The 20493-nt window shown below is 42.0% G+C and overlaps 1 protein-coding gene across 1 annotated transcript in view; it reads left to right on the top strand.

Moving 5' to 3' along the window:
* LOC149286945 (anthrax toxin receptor 2-like) overlaps positions 1–20493 on the top strand; it is a 152166-nt gene that overhangs the window by 123567 nt on the left and 8106 nt on the right. Inside the window, exons 11-12 of the mRNA XM_089493570.1 lie at positions 14756–14834; positions 16680–16775. Coding sequence (XP_089349696.1) covers positions 14756–14834; positions 16680–16775 — 175 coding nt within the window. The remainder of the gene's footprint in view (positions 1–14755; positions 14835–16679; positions 16776–20493) is intronic.

Genomic DNA, 20493 nt, shown 5'->3' with positions numbered 1-20493 from the left:
AGAAGTTGAAGTCTGTACCCTCATCTGGAGGGGGTCATGTCATCCTCATGGCTGGGCACCTATGGGTGCTGTGGACTTAGTTCCATTTGGCTCATCATTTTTATTGGCCTGGTGTTGTGAATCCTGCCGACTACGCCAATTGTTGTGGCCTGATTCTAACTTTAAATTATTTAATTAAGGTAATCAGGGAACCTTAATAACAACAATACATTTTATTAAATCTATATACACTCTGTATCTTGTGTGACAAACCCTACAGCAGGAGGGCCATACATGTCACTTTTAGGGGTCCTAAGCACAGTCCTCTAGGGCAATCAGTCTCGGAAACACCAGCTTGTAACAAAACAGATCTTTATTTTTAATTGCTGAAACCCCAAACACCAAATCATAAAAAGAAAACCTAGCTCCCAATTGGAGCCCTCTCTAACTGAACTATGCTGGTCCAGACTGACCAGCCTAATCACCCGCTAACTCAACCTCCCAGCCAGACCCAGCTACTCCAGGCTCTGGAAAACCTCCCCCAGACAGCACACAAAATGTCCAGGCAGGTATTGCCTCACTTGGCTCAGGGATTGTCTTCTTCAGGGCCTCTCCTTGCCCTGGGAGCACAGGGAACTTCCTCTTCCCCCAACAGTCTCTCTGAGTATCAAGCTCCAGGGGTTTTTAATGTCCAGCACCTGTGCCTGATGCCGGCCCCATAGGAATCCCGGACTGGATCCTGCAGATTTCTTGCCTCCTGGAAAACCCGGCATGGAATTTCCACAGTGTGGGGAAACGGAGCATTGTCCCACCCTGCTCTCCAATTGCTCCACCCCAGGGACCCATATTTATGATCTGGATAGCACCTGTACCCAAATGCCACACTAAGCATCTCCCTGGGGTTTACACTGTCACACTTGATATACAAATGGTATATAATGTTAGATATTCCAGTCGATCATGTGGTGAGAAATACTTAAATACTGTGGTGAATGGTAATTATATTTTAATGATCAGATTGAAGTTCCACTACCACATGGTGTATGGTTCTTTTTAAGGTGTTTTTACTATAGTATTGATAGGTTGCTATGTAAATAGCAACTGTATCAATTGTAAACTAGTAACAGTTTTCCCAGTTGAAAGGTGTACAATATTTGTACCATGCAAACCAGAATCACTAACACATCCTACACCTACACACACTCACGTGAACTAAGCAACACCAATAACACAAGAACAAGTATAGCTTGTATAGCAACTTTGTTGTTGTTGGGATCCTAAGACAACTATTGACCAGTAGGTCAATAGTTCAGCCTTTATATTAAATTAATTCTGCTGTCATTCTGCTGTCTATGACGTAAATCACAAATTAGAAAAATCATTTTCAAAACAAATCACCTGTTGGTTTTCGTCATATAGCACCATTCATATAACACAAATTACAATAAACATTCACATGTATAACCCAATTGGGTGGCATTATGTCCATTTGTACTTGAAGCGACACAAACAGTTCCTTCTTTAGGGATGTTCAGAATACACAGTCTCTCAGTAGGGTGTGGCACTCCCTCTTCTCTGTACCAGCCAAATCCAGTTGTGCTGGTTTATTACAAGTCTTTGAAAGTCCACGGAATACTGATAAATGGGTATCCACCTTCCTCACTGAAAGAAATGGCTCCACATATCCAACGTTCAGTGCTATTTGATATTCCTGAGTATCTCGCCAGTAAATTCATATATGAAATATGTAATGTCCCATTTTAAAGGCATCCCTCATTTCTTACAGTCCCCACCTAGAGGGCGAATGAATCACATAGAAAATGAGCCTTCTCAAATAAATAAAGTACCTTTACCATTTGTGCGTTGAAAGACTATATGTTTTCACTGAGGCACGAGTGACCTGACAACCACAGATATTTAAAATTTAGGGCACTGTGAGGTCTAATTTAACCGAATCGTAGAGGCACTCACAGTAAACATATTTCACCAATAATTTGAATTCCTTTAGCCATATCTTTAACCTTTCATTACCTCTCACAGACATGGCATCACTGCAACCATTTGCGTTCACTCCCATCACTCTTAGGTACCTGTGCCACCAACACTGCTCCCGCCATAGGTTAATTTAACCCTTTGAATTGCATGCCTTGTTTTAGACCTCTGACCTCTGCCCACTGGTGTATTTTCACAGCAACAGCATTTCCTTTGCTGTTCGCTTACACAGTGTATTGAAGAGACCACACAAGAGAGAAACTCGGTTTATTGATTGTAGTGTAGGACTGCAACAACGAATCGATAAAATCGATAATCGATTATGAAAATCGCTGTCAATGATTTTCAGAATCGATTAATTGAATCGATTTTTATCGATTTATAAAATTATGTTTATGAGAAAACTCCCTTCTATAATCCGATCTCAAATAGAGATCGGATTATAACTCTAGAATCCAGACCCCCCGCAAAGCTGCAGGAGACACCCGGTGAGGTCTGTGCAAAATGCGCTGACATCCTCCGCTTCTCCCCTTCCGCTTCTCCCCTCCACTTCCGCCGGGGCTTCTATTACTGAACCCGGCATCACGTGACCTTCCTGTGCAGCTTCCATCATGGAAGCCCCAACGGAAGCAGAGGGGATAAGCGGCTGTCTGCGCGCATCGCACAGACCCCTACCGGCTGCCGGAGAGGATCCAGGTCCCGTGCAACGCTGCAGGGGATTTGGATTTTAGTGCGCGATGGGCGCAACCTCCGCTACTTCATCTCACTGCCACTTCCACCTACCCCACCAGGGGTTACTATATCAACAGAAGAAAAACAGGACAAGTAAGCAGCACTGGGTAAGTATTATCTTTATTTTTATGTTCATTTGCCCTGTGTTTCTTCTGTTGATATATTAACCCTTGGTGGGGCAGGTAGAATTTTTGTGGAATCTATTAATTATGTGCATTCTTTAATTTGTGTTTTTTTATTTTTTGATGTCTGTAATATTTGATTTATTGTTATATTGTCCATATATTTTAGCAATGTCACTTTTTCTTATATCGAGGGGGGCATAAGACATATCAGGGGGCACAGTGGTATCAGGGGGGGACAGTGGCATAAAGGGGCTATAAGGCGTATCAGGGGGGACAGTGGCATAAAGGGGCTATAAGGCGTATCAGGGGGCACAGTGGCATAAAGGGGCTATAAGGCGTATCAGGGGGCACAGTGGCATAAAGGGGCTAAGGCATATCAGGGGGACAGGACATAAAGGGGCTATAAGGCATATCAGGGGGGACAGTGGCATAAAGGGGCTATAAGGCGTATCAGGGGGGACAGTGGCATAAAGGGGCTATAAGGCGTATCAGGGGCACAGTGGCATAAAGGGGCTATAAGGCATATCAGGGGGCACAGTGGCATCTCAGTGGCATATAGGGGTAAAATGCATATCAGGGGGCACAGTGGCATAAAGGGGCTATAAGGCGTATCAGGGGGCACAGTGGCATAAAGGGGCTATAAGGCGTATCAGGGGGCACAGTGGCATAAAGGGGCTATAAGGCATATCAGGGGGACAGGACATAAAGGGGCTATAAGGCATATCAGGGGGGACAGTGGCATAAAGGGGCTATAAGGCGTATCAGGGGGGACAGTGGCATAAAGGGGCTATAAGGCGTATCAGGGGGCACAGTGGCATAAAGGGGCTATAAGGCGTATCAGGGGGCACAGTGGCATAAAGGGGCTATAAGGCATATCAGGGGGCACAGTGGCATCTCAGTGGCATATAGGGGTAAAATGCATATCAGGGGGCACAGTGGCATAAAGGGGCTATAATGCATATCAGGGGGCACAGTGGCATAAAGGGGCTATAAGGCATATCAGGGGGCACAGTGGCATCTCAGTGGCATATAGGGGTAAAATGCATATCAGGGGGCATGGTGGTATATCAAGGGTAAAAGATATATAGGGGGCTATAAGGCATATCAGGGGGGCACAGTGGCATATTGGGTGCACTGTGGCATATATGGGGCTTTAAGGCATATCAGGGGGCACAGTGGCATATAGGGGGTATAAGGCATATTAGGGGACAGAGTGGCATATAGGGGCTATAAGGCATATCAGGAGGGGTATAATGCATATCAGGGGACAGAGTGGCATATAGGAGGTATAAGGGGGCACAGTGGCATCTCTGACATATAGGAGGGTATAAGGCATATATAGGGGCCGAGTAGCATATAGGGGGTATAAGGCATTTCTGGGACAGAGAGGCAAGCTGGGGGTGAGATGTGCATAACTGGGCAAAAATAGTTTACATGAATATTTACTAGTAAAGCTTTTTTTGGTATTTTTGGGGTTCTTGTTAAAATATAGCTTTAATTACCGTATTGGCTCGGATATAGGCCGCACCTGAATATAGACCGCACCCTAAAAGTTTGGTGCTTTTTTAAAGAAAAAGTTTTGTAATAGATATGCTGCCACTCTGTCCCCCGCACCCCCGAGATATGCTGCCACTCTATCCCCCCCGAGATATGCTGCCACTCTGCCCCCCCCGAGATATGCTGCCACTCTGCCCCCCGAGATATGCTGCCACTGTCCTCCCCCCGAGATATGCTGCCACTGTCCCCCCACCCCGAGATATGCTGCCACTTTGCCCCCCCCCCGACTTACCAGAGCAGACTCCCAGGTGTCTTGCGGGGCCGGCGGGGGACAACTACGCAATACGCGTATACAACTTCCGGTGCCGTAAGTTGTATACGCGTATTGCGTAGATGTCCCCCGCCGGCCCCGCAAGACACCCGGGAGTCTGCTCTGGTAAGTCTTGGGGGCAGAAGTAAAACGCATCGTGCGGACGTTCACCGGCTGCGGCGATGCGCGTAAACAACCTCCGCTGCCGGCACGTCTGCACGATGCGCTTTAACAATCTCCCTTGCCGGGACTCCCCTCGTGGGAATTCCCGGCAAGGGAGATTGTTAAAGCACGACGCGCTTAGACAATTTCCTGTGCCGGCACTCCCCCCCCGTGGGAAGTGCCGGCAGGGGAGGCTGTCTGAGCTTATCAGAGAGTAGGATGCAGGTCCCCTGCACTGCTGTGGGGGATCTGCATCCTTACCCTGCTGCCTGACTGCATGACCCGGGCGTCGGGCGCTAGACCCCGAATATAGGCCGCACCCCCACTTTAAAGACTTAAAGTGGGGGGAAAAAAGAGCGGCCTATATTCGGGCCAATACGGTATTATGTCAGTAAAATAAGAAGGCAACTAGTGAAATGCCATTGTAAATTATAAGTTTTTTTTTTAAATAAACAAAAAATTTGCATATTGTTTTTTTTTACCCGATTAATCGAAAAAATAATTGGCCATGAAATAATCGATTATGAAAATAATTGTTAGTTGCAGCCCTAATTGATTGTATATAGTGGTGATACTCATGAAGGTGTTTGTGCACGTTTACTGAAACCTGTATAGCTGGAGTGGGTTTGTGCTTCAGCCCTTGAGGGTGTTTGATAATTTGTTAATTCGCCCATGGCTTCTGGAAATTAAAAGATACTCTACACAGAAAGGGTGTATTGTTATCTTGCCCAAATTACTAGTGGTTCTCTTATCACTCTTGTCTCAGCATTAATACCCGGCTTTACAAATGGTCATCTAAGGCATTGTAAACATCAACATATACATACGTAACAGATATGAAAATCCTAAGACTTCCCATAACACTAATGTTGTGGTATCTTGTGCACCCACCCTAAGAACATTAATTTTCAACAATCTCTATGAAAATGGAAAGAGAACAAAAATTAGATTGAATGCTACCATTAAATTCAGAGTCAGACTACATGACTTGGCAGCATGCAATCTATATAAAATAAAATATAAAAAGTCTGTTGCCATTCAGAAATATTAATAAAAATCAGATTGAGGCTGTATTTTGTTTGTAACCAAAAATTTAAACAAAACAAAAATCTAGAACAGCAAAAATATATAATGCTGAAGACCAACAATAATGTTACATAATCACATCTCTCCAGTGTGATCAAAATATAAACCTCATATTGGGAACAATTCACCTAATCTATGACTTTTAAATTATTGAATCCAGCAACAAAGAAAAAATATAACAATAAGTCTGTAGCTGGCAGTGCAGGCGTCCTAAACTAATAAAACAAAAATAATTTGAAATTTGGCCCACCTGACTGTACTGAACAAATTTAGAGGATTATCCTTAAGAAAAAGAAAAATAGATATTAAGGTCCTCTATTAATATTTTGAAAATTTAAATTTCCTGCAAGAAATCACACGTTAATATCCCGATCTTCTCACAGGTTTATCTCGTTTCTTTTTTCTTTTCATTTAGTATCGTCTCTTTTTTTTTCTCTGAAAAACAAATACTTTAAACAAATAGATTAGTACCATATGTTATAACAACAAATAAAAACAAATCTAGAAGCGCACACTAGTTTTCTTCTGATTTAGCTATCTTTTTGTTTCCTTACATTCCTTTTATTCTGGACACTTCTGTCTTTACAGTGTCCAGTTCCGCCATATACACTGCTACTTTACGCTGTAGCTCATTTTTCTCTTTTTCAACTCTTTCTTTCTGTGCCTTAATAAAATGGTAGGGAATCCAGGGCTTCATATAGTCTTTTCTAGCACCATTACCTATTCCCTGAGATCCCCACCTAGCATAATTAAAGCAATTCTTATCTCCCTGCCTCCAGCTACCAACCATGGGTCTTTCCTGAACATGGTGTCCTTTGGCAGAGTGACAGTGGGAATTTCTGGCAAAATGTCCTACTTTACCACAAGCAAAACATTTAAAGGCTTCCCTTTTACCTATGGGTCCTTGAAATTTGTGTAGGAGCCTGCTCTGATATAACTGTCTCTGAAGCGAAGGGCTTAATACAGACACAGGCTTTGCAATAATTTTGCAGTGATTTCGGATCATTTTATGATTACCATTACTTTGCTTCTCATCTAACACTTTGACTGCAGCCACAACATCATTTCTTTTATGTAGCTTTACATTTAACTTGTTACTTATAGCTGTGCAATGCATATGATCAACCTCCCTCTTACTGCAAGTTGCAAGGGTCCTAAATTTATTTTCATTAATCTTGTTAACAACTAAAATTGTACACTTGTCTTCCAGCTGTGTAACTTGTGCAGCATTGCTTTGCATACACTCTTTAGTCATTATCAACTCATCTTGCACAAATTGTAACTCATTTTCTAATTCTAACCTCTTTTGCACTTCTCTCTGCAGTGCCTGCATTATAATGTTAGACGGTTCTTGTGCCATCACCACAGCTGGTGATGGCTTTTTAAACAAAGCAAACATCTTTATACTAACACACCGTAACAACAAGCCATTATTACTGCAAAACAACAAATAATTCTCCCAACAATCAAGTGGATCCTGCCGATTACGCCAATTGTTGTGAATCCTGCCGACTACACCATTGTTGTGGTTGTGGCCTGATTCTAACTTAAATTAAAATCACACACCAGTCTTAACAGATTGCGGTAAAATAAATAATAATACTTAGCTTCGGTAGATGGTCAGCTTACAGAGACGATGAAGAAGAAACCCAGCAAAACAATATCAAGTGGAACTCCGTTGGTCATAACGACTACTTGATGAAAAGTGGGAAGGATTCTGGTCTATAACCCAGGGCGCTTACAGACAGGTGAAGCCCTCTGGATCCAGGCAACGTCAAGCCCTGGATTGAAGTTCCACTAGCACATGGTGTATGGTTCTTTTTAAGGTGTTTTTACTATAGTATTGATAGGTTGCTATGTAAATAGCAACTGTATCTATTGTAAACTAGTAACAGTTTTCCCAGTTGAAAGGTGTACAATATTTCGGTTGTAACCATACAAACCAGAATCACTAACACATCCTATACCTACACACACTCACGTGAACTAAGCAACACCAATAACACAAGAACAAGTATAGCTTGTATAGCAACTTTGTTGGTGTTGGGATCCTAAGACAACTATTGACCAGTAGGTCAATAGTTCAGCCTTTATATTAAATTAATTCTGCTGTCATTCTGCTGTCTATGACGTAAATCACAAATTAGGAAAATCATTTTCATAACACCTGGTATGGGCACAGATGTGGCAAATTAATTACCATTTGAGAGGATAGCCATTGATATTGTCTGGCCCCCTTGCTATCCCCAGTATTTCAAGCAAGCGGTATATTCTAACCAAAGTAAATTATGCCACTTGCTACCCAGAGGCTGTAGCACTGTCATCTATGAGGGTTGAGAAGGTGGCCGAGGCATATCCTCCTATGTGGGATTCCACAGAGAAATGCTGACCGATCAAGGCCCCCCAGTTCATGTTGGATGCAAGTAGAGCATTTGTTGACCAGCCCCTACCACCCCCAGACAAATGTCTTGTGTGAGAGATTTAGCACATGCTGAGGACATTTGTAGAGTCACAGGGGAGGGATTGGGAGCGATATCTCCCACACCTCCAGCTTGCTAATAGGGAGGTGCCGCAGGAATCCACAGGCTTTTTCCTGTTTGAGTTCCTCTATGGACATAGAGTGCGTGGTCCCCTGGCTGTGCTCAATCCAAGCATTGGCATGATCGTAATGCCAGAAATAGAGTGTATGGGGCAAAAGGTACTTGTGTTGATACCCACAAGGCAGAACAAATTGCAGGTGGCCTGGAAAGATCTGTTCACTGTTCTACAGTGGGTAAATGATGTAAAGTATGTGGTATCTTTGGATGAGAGAAGGAAACAGAAAAAGGTGAACCACACAAACATGATCAAAGCATATTATGACAGGGAGCCCACTGTGTATATAGTTTGGTGTATGGGGATTTTTGGGTTCCAACCAGGGATTTAGAGGGCATTGAGCTAGCCCAGGTTAATACCCACTTAGAGTTTCACAGCTATTTGAGGCACTTAGACCTTACAATAAGGTCTTCACAGTGAAGCCTGGCAGCTAGTAACACATCATGGTGACACTGGGGATCACCTTTGTCACGGAAGCCTCCGTGCCAGCCTCCTTCCTACAGACTATGGGCCCTGGTAAGGAGTGCCACGTTATCCAAATCATAAGAGACTCTAAAGACTGTGGAGCTCGGAAACAGATTTGAGGTTCCTGCATTTTGGGACTAGAGTCAACCTACCCCTCAGTTAATGTTATCCTTTTGTGTGTTATTAATGAAAATGTATTTTATTATTGCCTTATTTCCTAACTGTTTATACACAGCACACTAAGGTCTGGGAGATAATCTAATCAAGACAATGTGTGTTCCTTACCTTAGTGATGTCTGTGTCCTTTTGTATTGTTAATCCCTTTACTGCCCCTGTTGTCTCTGGGAGGCCAGTATCGTGTTTTATGTTAATGTGTGCTTTGCTGGATTTATCCAGCCGTCTGTGTCAAAAATAAATCAGTTCTCCTCTTGTTGTAGCTAAAGACTAGTCTTGCCTGGTTATTTAGGTACCGGATAGCGATATCCCTTTACTTTGCTTGGGGATATTGCCTACGGATTGCGGGAAATTATTGTCCTGAAGGGAGAAGTCGCTCTTGGCGGAGAGGGATAACCTGAGGTCCCTGGTCAGTCCGTCACAAACTTCCCTTCAGACAGGCTGCCTACAGAGTTTCCTCAGAGGTGAAGGCTGACATTAGGAGGGCGTAATTCGGAAGTCTCACAGTCCCTGGGCCTCCCCAGTAGTATTAGTCCCCAAGAAGGATAAGACCACTAGATTCTGTGTGTACTACCAGCTTATACTATGCGTCGCATCGATGTGTTACTAGACCAACTAGCTGGTGCCAAATTCCTGAGTATCTCAGCCGAGGGTACTGGCAGATCCCGCTGACCCCTGAAGCACAGGGGTCTGCCTTTATTATATGAGTTCCAGGTGATGCCCTTTGGGATGAAAAATGCCCCTGCCACATTCCAGAGGCCAGGAGGAGCATGTGGTAGCATATCTGGATGACATTGCAGTGTTCAGGAACATTTGATTCATTTAGCACAGGTTTTAGACCGCATAGCAGCTGCTGTGTTAACTATTAAACCAGATAAGTGCCAACTGGGTATGGCAGAAGTTCAGTACCTGGGGCACAAAATATGAGGAGGGAGACTTTGCCCAGAGCTCAGTAAAATATAGGCTCTAATGGCCTGGCCTGTCCCACTGACTAAAAAACAGGTGATGTCATTCATGGGTACTGCAGGATATTATTGCAGGAAATTCGTACCACATTATAGTTCCCTGGCCAAACCCCTAACCGATCTCACTAAAGAAGGCCCTTCCTCGAGTGACGTGGCCTTCAGCTCCTTAAAACAGGCACTTACCAACTTGCCTGTACTACAGGCCCCTAATTTCCGGGAAGATTGGAAACTAGCAAATGTGCTAGTCAGGCAACTACATGCACATACAGTATCTCACAAAAGTGAGTACACCCCTCACATTTTTGTAAATATTTTATTATATCTTTTCATATGACAATACTGTAGAATTGACACTCTACTACAATGTAAAGAAGTGAGTGCACAGCCTGTATAACAGTGTAAATTTGCTGTTCCCTTAAAAAGAACTCAACACGCAGCCATAAATATCTAAACCTTGGCAACAAAAGTGAGTAAACCCTTAAGTTGAAATGTCCAAATTCGGCCTAATTAGCCATTTCCCCTCCCCGGTGTTATGTGACTCGTTAGTGTTACAAGGTCTCAGATGTGAATGGGGAGCAGGTGTGTTAAATTTGGTGTTATCGCTCTCACACACTCTCATACTGGTCACTGGAAGTTCAACATGGCACCTCATGACAAAGAACTCTCTGAGGATCTGACAAAAAATAATTGTTGCTCTACATAAAGATGGCTTGGCTATAAGAAGATAAGGCCAAGACCCTGAAACTGAGCTGCAGCACGATGGGCAAGACCATACAACGGTTTCACAGGACAGGTTCCACTCAGAACAGGCCTCGCCATGGTCGACCAAAAAAGTGCACGTGCTCAGCGTCATATCCAGATGTTGTCATTGGGAAATATACATATGAGTGAGGAGTACAAAGAGTGTCTTGTCTACAGCCAAGCATGGTGGTGGGAGTGTCATGGTCTGGGCCTGCATGAGTGCTGTCGGCACTGGGGAGCTACAGTTCATTGAGGGAGCCATGAATGCCAACATGTGACATACTGAAGCAGAGCATGATCCCCTCCCTTCGGAGACTGGGCTGCAGGGCAGTATTCCAATATGATAATTACCTCAAACACACCTCCAAGACGACCACTGCCTTGCTAAAGAAGCTGAGGGTAAAGGTGATTGACTGGCTAAGCATGTCTCCAGACCTAAACCCTATTGAGCATCTGTGGGGCATCAAGGTCTCTAACATCCACCAGCTCCATGATGTCGTCATGGAGTAGTGGAAGAGGACTCCAGTGGCAACCTTTAAAGCTCTGGTGGACTCCATGCCCAAGAGGGTTAAGGCAGTGCTGGAAAATAATGGTGGCCACACAAAATATTGACACTTTGGGACCAATATATACATTTCCACTTAGGGATGTACTAGCTTATGTTGCCAAGGTTTAGACATTAATGGCTGTGTGTTGAGTTATTTTGAGGGAACAGCAAATTTACACTGTACATTCCTTTCCATTGTAGCAGAGTATCATTTCTTCAGTGTTGTCACATAAAAAGATATAATAACATGTTTACAAAAATTTGAGGGGTGTACTCACTTTAGGGAGATCCTGTAAGTCTTACACCAGTAGTGGGGAAATTGAGCATCTAAAGTCACATGGGTTTACTTCAGTCATACCAAACTAATCTTATTGATTTTGTTGATTGCAGTCTCAGTCCCAATATTGTTGAATGGATAAGGCAGTGGCCTTATTTTAGAGGACAAAAGGGCAAGTAGAGAATATAATAGAGTAGTAGGAAATGCTAGCAGGATGCTTGGTTGTATAAGGAGAGGTATGGCAGTAGAAAGAGGAACGTGCTCATGCTGTTGTAAAGTACAGTGTTGATACCACAATGAAAGTATTGTGTACAGTACTTGCGACCGTTTCTCCGCTAGAGTTTCCCCCCCGTCTCGCTAGATTCCCCCCCTTATCTGGCTAGAGTCCCCCCCCCGTCTGGCTAGAGTTCCCCCCCATCTCGCTAGAGTTCCCCTTTGCTGTTATCCATTCCTGGATTTCCATATGCTCTGTTCTGTGCTTCTGATTCCTTGATTCCAGTTCTGCTCTTTGCTTCAGCTCTGTTTCCTTTATAAAGTGTGCCCCACCCATTTGTTATGTCTCAGTCAGTAGTCTAAAGGTATGTCCTTCTCGGTTCTGTGTTTAGATTTAATGTTTAGTTTCAGTTTACTAATAATTCAGTAGGCAAGGTTTAGTGCTAGGACCCACTGAATATTGGAGTACTTTGGTGTAGTGGTGGGCTAAGCATACTATGGCCATAAGATGCGACTAAATCTCCAATTGTTATCATATAGTCCTAGGCTAGTCCTTTGTTTCTGTGTGTCAGTCCTTTATGTGCATTCACCCTCTTTTCCCTGAATCATCTGAGGATCTCGGTTCCTCTCCCTTTTACTATGTCCCGGTTTAAGATATCCTGTCCTTGCTTTAAGGAGAAGCATCTGATGATCTCGGCTCCTCACTCCATCCCTGTGTTCCTTGTCCCCTGTCCTTTGTTGTGTCCCGTATCACATGTCTTGTCTGGCTATGTTTCTTGCTCGGTCTCCCTGCTCTTTGCTCTGTCCCCATTGCTTGCTATGGTTCTGGTGTTACTCTGCTTAGCTTCCCTAATCCCAGCCTGCAGCATCCTGCACATTCTTCTGTAGAGCTATGTCTCATGCCTGCTCCAGGGTACCTGCAGGATATCTCCAAGTTCTGCTTTGTTCTGGACAACATCCTCTGCTATGAAAGGGCCCTGGTATATGGCCGCACAACCCCAGATGCCCACCCGGGGTAGTGCAGTCCCTGTCCAACTCCTCTACTGCGCAATAACTCCTGAACACCATCTTTGGGCGCTCTGGGTCATTACAGTCGTCTGTATGAACCCAGTTCCTAATACCTGGTGTGTGTGTGTGTGTTTGGGCATCGGTGTGGCAGAGCCTGTCCTGGTCTGTATTTGGTCATCTGTTTCCTGGCACTTTACTTACTGTAGGAATAAATTTAACTATCTCATTTTTACTTATCCAGAGATAAAATGCTCACGGATTTCATTTTAAAAATCTAGTCACCTTAATATAGATACTTTGGAGAGAGTTTAAAGGAGAGCTGCTAAAATGGTTCATGGATTGCAGCATACAACTTACCTGGAAAGGTTAAAGGATCTTAACATGTAAAGCCTGCAAGAAAGACGTGACGGGGTTACGATAGAAACATTTCAATACTTAACCCCTTGATGACAATTAACGTGCCTGGCACGTCATGGGGTTAGATGGGCATAGGAAGCAATCAACAATTGTTGCTGCAATACCTTGAGAGCCAGGCATGCAGCAACACCAAAAAAAAAATGTTGGGGCCCTGTACGTTGTTTCACCATATTGAAAGGCACCAAGCCAATGGTGGAGTTGCCTGGGGGTTATAAAACTGTACTCAGGAGATGTTTCTGAACACATATTGGGGTACTGTTTGACAGTGACATATACCAGGAGCTGTAAATTCATACCAAAAATATAATGTGTGTGGAAAAAATGCACAAAAAATTACTACCACAAAGGTTGGTTGTAGAATTAGTGCTTTGAAAGTGTTAAAATACTAGTTTTAGAAATATATGGTTTGATGGAGGTAAATTGAACTGACCGGCTTCAAAACTGGGGCCAGAATGACCAGTTAAAAGAAATTTAAAAAAGGGTTTTGAAATAGCAATATGCTATTAGTACATATGTATTGTCCTATAACTTGCAAAAATAAAGCATCAAAACATTGGCTATTTTTAAACTCAGGACTAATATTTTTATTTTTTTATTTTTTTTACATTTTCTTTGAACTGGATGATTCCTCTTATGTTGTCATGGTGACATCACTGGGATCTTTTTTTTTTAATGTTTACATTTTTATTTAACTATTTTTACAATTTCAATGTTTTATTTTTTAAAAAATGTATTCCACCGATCACATAGTGATTAGTGAGCTGGGCTCCATTGGCCTGCATTTTTGGCTGCAGTACCTGTTTAGTTTTTCACACATGGCTTCTCCATGTTGGCTCTATTTTTGTTAAATAAATCACAGCACAGTGTCATGTTGCTCATCTGAGGTTGTATTTACCTAATTGTTAGATCTGCTAAGGAACAGGTTATTGTTACTTCTGTTTCACACAGCTGTACTTATTCTGGCCAGATAATATTGCAGTAAGTCTAACACACTTAATTTAGATTCACACAAGTAAAGCAAAACGACAGACACAGAAGACATTGTATTATATAAACTAGCTATGGCCTATACTGTATAAACCAGTCAGTGAAACAACATTATACGTCTGAGAAGTATTTTTTATTTATACCATTGTAACAATAAATAGGACGATTGTAATTAATTCAAATTTTTAAAGCTGCTTGACAGTTTTGTTTACCTTTCATTGTTCCAGCTGCAAAGATTGACCATGGAGCAAAATTCAAAACTTGGTCTTATGGCAACTGAGAATGATCCATTTTATTGGTTGCTGCAGTGCTAGAACAACATTTCAAACTTTACTGTAAAGTCACATTTGTTACATAACGCATAAGTAAACCCAAAAAGTAAATGGAGCAACAAAATGAGTATGTGGGATCTGGGTGAAACCATTTCCACTGTGTTTCTTACATTAATCCTTTATAATGGCCTTTTTTTTTACATTATTTCAGAACCATGGAAGTTTGGGTGAGCATTAACAATGGCAATACTGCTCTTACCAACCCTCAAACAGTCACAGCTAGTAGTTGTGTAAGTATCATATATGGCTCAAGATTTATTTGTAAATAACTGCCTTCAATTAGCGTTTTTGATTATGATTCTTTATTCCTGTTCTCAGCTCATTTTTAGATGTTTCTAACCAGGCCCGGACTGGGACAAAAAAAATAGGCCCGGGCATTTAAGCCTGAGCAGCCCATTTTTATTTATTTATTTATTTATTGTTAAAGCTCACCCTTTATGTACCATCTTTGCATTTACTCACTCATTCACACAAATCATTAACACATTCATTAATGCAGTCTCACAAATCATTCAAGCAATTCATCCACACATGAATTCATTAATTGTCATACGCATTCACACATTTCATCCACACATTAATTCATTCATTCTCATACGCATTCACACTACCCCCTCTCCCCATCTTATCTGCCCCTTCTCACTATGTTCCCCCTTTTCACTATGTACCCCCTTCCCCACTTCTCAATATGTACCCCCTCTCACTATCTATCCCCTCTCCCCATTTCTCACTATCACCCTACTTACCTTGTTGCCGGAGCAAGCAGCAACTGCGACCGGGCCCGCGGCAGGGCCGGATTGACTTAGGGGCTGATGGAACTGCAGCTCCAGGCCCCTACCTTAAAATAGGCCCAGTCAGGACCGGACTGACTGGGCCTATGCGGCCTCTACGGCCGCATTAACGTAGGGCCACTGCGACCGGGTCCGCCACTCTTAAGGGGCCGGGAAGCCCCCACTAGGGCCGGCCTCTATTTAGCATGGAGGATGTTAAATAAAGTAAAAAAAAAAAAAACAACAAAAAAACACCCGACGATTTAATTTAAACCCTGTGCGGCCGCACACCCGTAAGGCCGGCCCTGGTGGGGGCTTCCCGGCCCCTTAGAGTGGCGGACCCGGTCGCAGTTGCGGCTGGCTTAAGGGGCAGGTGCCCCTTATGCCCTGCGTTAATGCGGCCATAGAAGCCGCATAGGCCCAGTCAGTCCGGTCCTGACTGGGCCTATTTTAAGGTAGGGACCTGGAGCTGTAGCTCCATCAGCCCCTAAGTCAACCCGGCCCTGCCGCGGCCCGGCCCACCGGGCAAATGCCCGGTGTGCCCAATGGCCAGTCCGGGCCTGGTTCTAACCTGTTAAAGACAAGCTGAGGATATTGTAAATAATGAAATGTGCAGCAATTTTTTAATTTGTTTTAATTCGTTGGGTATTAAGGCAAAGAAGTGGTAGAAAAGTTGCATCTAAAATAAATGTTCCCCTTTTAAGCCATTCAGATTTGAGTTGTATTTCTCTTACTTTCAGCAAAGCAATAGCTAGGGCATTGCATTCTAATGTTTCGTTATTTCACATGATCTACTGCCAACCCAAGTAGAAAGGAGTAATTGACTTCTTGGACTCAATTTGCATTGTTTCAGCCAACCCTGTGTCGCTAGAGATTGTTTAGAATGGCAAAGTTCCTTGCAGTTATATTAGGGCAGGATAGCACTTAAAAACAACTGAGTGGCTAATCTGTATCTCAATGTATTGGTTAGTACAATTAGGACATTTAAACATCCATGGGATAGGCATAACCTATGTTTCTATGATGCTGCAGCAAGATGACTACTCCCAAATTCAGCAGAAAAATTGAGTCAAAAGGAAATAAAAAAAAATGAATAATCTGAAATGTGACAGTTCCATTTTAATAGTGTATAGTCAATACTTGTTTAGATGAGCCAATCATAAGTGTCTTCAAGGCAAATGAATCCCTCTCTAGTGCTGTGATCTAAATGAATACATTGATTTACTTTTTTCCCAAATGAAATGCCATATTTAAAAATATAAAATCATACAAATGTTCATATGTTTTTTACTGTTTTATTCACAGACCAATGGTCTTGCTGCAATTATTGCAATTCTAGTGATATTGCTGCTGTTCGCCCTTGCCTTGTTTTGGTGGTTCTGGCCTCTTTGTTGCAAAGTGGTAAGTTCAGATATGTAGGATAAATAAGGAACAATCATTAGATTTAATAGTCACTCTAACAGTCCTCACCAATCTCCCAAGCTTTTGCTTTGCTCTGCCCCTTTAAGGCACGTCACACAAACATGGTCAGTTAACAAATCATGGCATTGAACAAGCTTAGAAAGTGATCTTTCACTGTTGCTGTAATGCCTCGATGTTGAGGCATTCAGCAACACCGAGATCAGCATCAGGGACAATGTCTGGCCCCTCCCTGGGGCGTCAATGTTCGCCATACATTGTATGGTGGCTGATGCCCACTTTAACACCCACCCCAGGATTCCACTGTGAGAGATTTTCCCACTCGCAAAATGGTGGCGGTTCCTTTAAAAAAAAAAAATAACCATAAGTAGCAGAGTAGGAGGCATATCAAATATACAGACTGCTGGGAGGTACAAAGTTAGAATAGTCCAGGTAACAATCCAAAAAGTCCAGGTAACAATCCAAAAAGGTAACAGGCAGGCAAAATTGCAAATTCAAGAGTCAGATCCAGAGTCAGGCTCGAAATATAGCTTCAGACAAAGTAAGATAATTAAGTCATACCTGTGTTACTAAAAGGCAGGAATATAAAGCCTGTTGATTAGGTCAGGTGAGGGAGGCAGGGTTCAGTCATACCAGTTAACCAAACAGCAAGCTGTGGAGAAGAGTTCAACTCCAGGCAGACCTCTTAAAGGGGCGGCCACGCCTGGCAGTTTGCAGGGCTGGGGCCAAATCCTGACAGTGAGGGTGAGTAACAACAATTTTTTTTTCCAAATAGTAAAAGCCCTCCAAATTTTGCCTGACTAAAATGGCAGGAAATTAAATTTGGTCCATTTGCACAAATCTAATGTTCATTGAAGTCCATTATTCATAGAAGTTAAGCGTCCTTGATACATTTTTTGTTGTTTTGCTTGACTGCCCATGTGCAGTGTGTTGTGTCATTTCTTGTATTGTGTCTATATTGAGTTTAGTCAGGTCTAGTGGAGGTTAGACAAAAAAAAGGATGGTCTAAATTGTGCATGCAAAAAATTTATTTAGTGCTAATCTCATCTAGTAGCTTTCAAAGAATAGTTGTCTAAAAGATTGAATGTATCAGTCACACTGTTAAAGCTATTATCATTGCCCTTTTGTCAGGTCATTTTAATTACTTACTGCATTATTCAATAGGTTGTAGAAGCTTTAGCAACAATAACGTGAACTAATATTTTTCTGTATGGCTCTGTATTTTGGCCCACCACAGCATTTTAATTGGGCTGAGGTCTGGACTGGGCCATTGCAACACCTTGATTTCTTTTTGTATATAGAGGAGTTCAGGGTCAATTTAATGACTGTAAGGTTCCTAGTTCCTGTGCCTGCAAAACAAGCCCAAATCATCACCCCACCACCACTGTGCTTGACAGTTGATATGAGGTGTTTTTGCTGATATGCTGTGCTTGGTTTTCACCAAACATGCCTCTATGCATTATGACCAAACATCTCTTCGGTCTCATCTGTCCAGAGGACAAACTTAAGTCACGCTGTCATGTTCTTCTTAGAAAGAAGAGGCTTTGTCATGGCAAACCTTCCAAACTATACCTGTTCAGTCTTTTTCTAATTGTACTGTCATGAACTTTAACATTTAACATACTAACTGGGGCCTGTAGAGTCTGAAATGCAACTCCTATTTTTACTATTTTATAGACCTGCTAAGAACAGATGATTGTTATTATGTCCTAATATATTGATATGTTATAAAATACTGAACTTTTAAATTCAATAAAAATTCAGGAAAACCACCCTTATCCAAAGCACGCATCTATTGGCATTTTAGGTGTTAAGGAGATAGACAACAGAATCAAATCATATTGCATATGGTTTCAGCCAGATGTTTAAAAATTATTTTGAAAGCATTTTTATTTGTTTTAGTCTTGAACAGCTTAGCTATATAGTTTGTGTGGTATAGAGAAGCCATACTAAACATTACATGGTATTGAAACATTTTAAAAATCCAGCAGCAATTGAAGGATTACTTTGTAGTCCATTATAGGCTCTTATTTGTGATATGCTAATCCACTTGAAAACACTTTTCATTTAGATATTAATATTTGATTTAATCTTTAATTGCATGTCTCTTATCCTGTTGCCATTTTTACTCTTAATAGTTTTGTGCCCTCTAAACTCAGGGCTAATAGTGCCTAGAAGTGGTAGGTTTCATAATCTTTCTGGGTTGTTGTGTGCCTTTGCATACATAGTGCTTTTACTTAAATATTCTAAATGTCGCCAGATTACCATGCATACATTTTTTTATTTGTTTTCTGAATGAAATAAGTCTACATCAAAGCAATCTTCATTTGTCCCTAAAAGCACAGAGACAAAAAAAAAATAATGGATAGGTAAGCTGGTCATATTTTTTTATGTATAAAACGTACAAAAACCCCTTTTATTTGTTGTTTTATAATGTTTGCAAAATCTGGTGTCAGATGAGTCCTGTGTCATCTATATTCATGTATTTTATGTGACTCTATCAGGTCCCTGGTCCTTCCCCTTGACCCTTACCTTCGGCATCCGCCATGCTACTGCTCCATCGCGGGGTGTCTCCTATCCTGACCGAGCTCGTTACCTGTTGTTGCACCATTGCCGCCTGCCCTGATCCTGGTTTGCCTCTCAGACTTTGCTTTGGAACTTGGCCTCCTGCTTGGCCACCCTGCTCTACGCTCCCAATCAGTCCCACTCAAACCTGACAGACTCTTTCATACTTTCCTATAAATGATATAATAGATTTTATATTTTTCCATTACAGGCAAAAGTGTTTTTTGTAGGCTAAACAAATTTTTTTGACAGAACTGAAATGTGGAATAGTTAAATGTGTGATAGATACTAGGACTGTTTTAGGAACCCTCCAATGTTCTGGATAAAATATAATTCTAGATACCGCCTTGTTGTAGAATTTGAAGCAATCCCAAGACAACATTGCTTGTTGCAGTAGAAATCTTGTGGCAATGAGCCTGTGTTCTGGAGTGCCTTTTTCTTTATAAACATCTGTGTTGGCTCAAATATTTATGAACTGGGACATTATATACACATTCCAAAGGTTGTCTTAGCTTTTTACAGCTAATCCTGAAATTACTAAAAGAACAATATAAAGATTGATTATATTAACTACAGAATTGATGGGTTAGGCAAATAAACTGTGACCAGTTACAGCCGTGTAAAAAAGAAAGTACATCCTCTTTGAATTCTATAGTTTTACATATCAGGACATATTAGCAATCATCTGTTCCTTAGCAGGTCTAAAAATTAGGTAAAAACAACATCAGATGAACAACACATGGCATATTACACAGTGTTGATCAGTCTCTCACATCGTTGTGGAGGAATTTTGTCCCACCCGTCTTTACAACATTGCTTTATTTGGACTTTGACTGGGCCATTGCAACGCTTTTTCTTTTTCAGCCATTTTGTATATTTGTGAGTGTGCTGATATGTTGTTTGGTTTTCGCCAAATGTGGGGCTGTGCATTATGGCCCAACATCTCCACTTTGGTATGATCTGTCCAGAGGACATTGTTCATGCTGCCATGATCTTTTAGGAGAGAAGAGGCTTTCTCCTGGCAACCCTTACAAACAAACCATACTTGTTTAGTCTTTTTCTAAATGTTCTGTCGTGAACTTTAACATTTAGCATGCTAAATGAGGCCTGTAGAGTCTGAGATGTGTTTTTGCAA

This window comes from Sceloporus occidentalis, unplaced genomic scaffold, assembly GCF_023333645.1.
Source record: "Sceloporus occidentalis isolate IW3139 unplaced genomic scaffold, rSceOcc1.0.p SCAF_65, whole genome shotgun sequence".
NCBI lineage: Eukaryota > Metazoa > Chordata > Lepidosauria > Squamata > Phrynosomatidae > Sceloporus > Sceloporus occidentalis.
The sequence above is the reverse complement of the archived record's forward strand: the minus strand, read 5'-3'. Positions and strand labels throughout refer to the sequence as shown.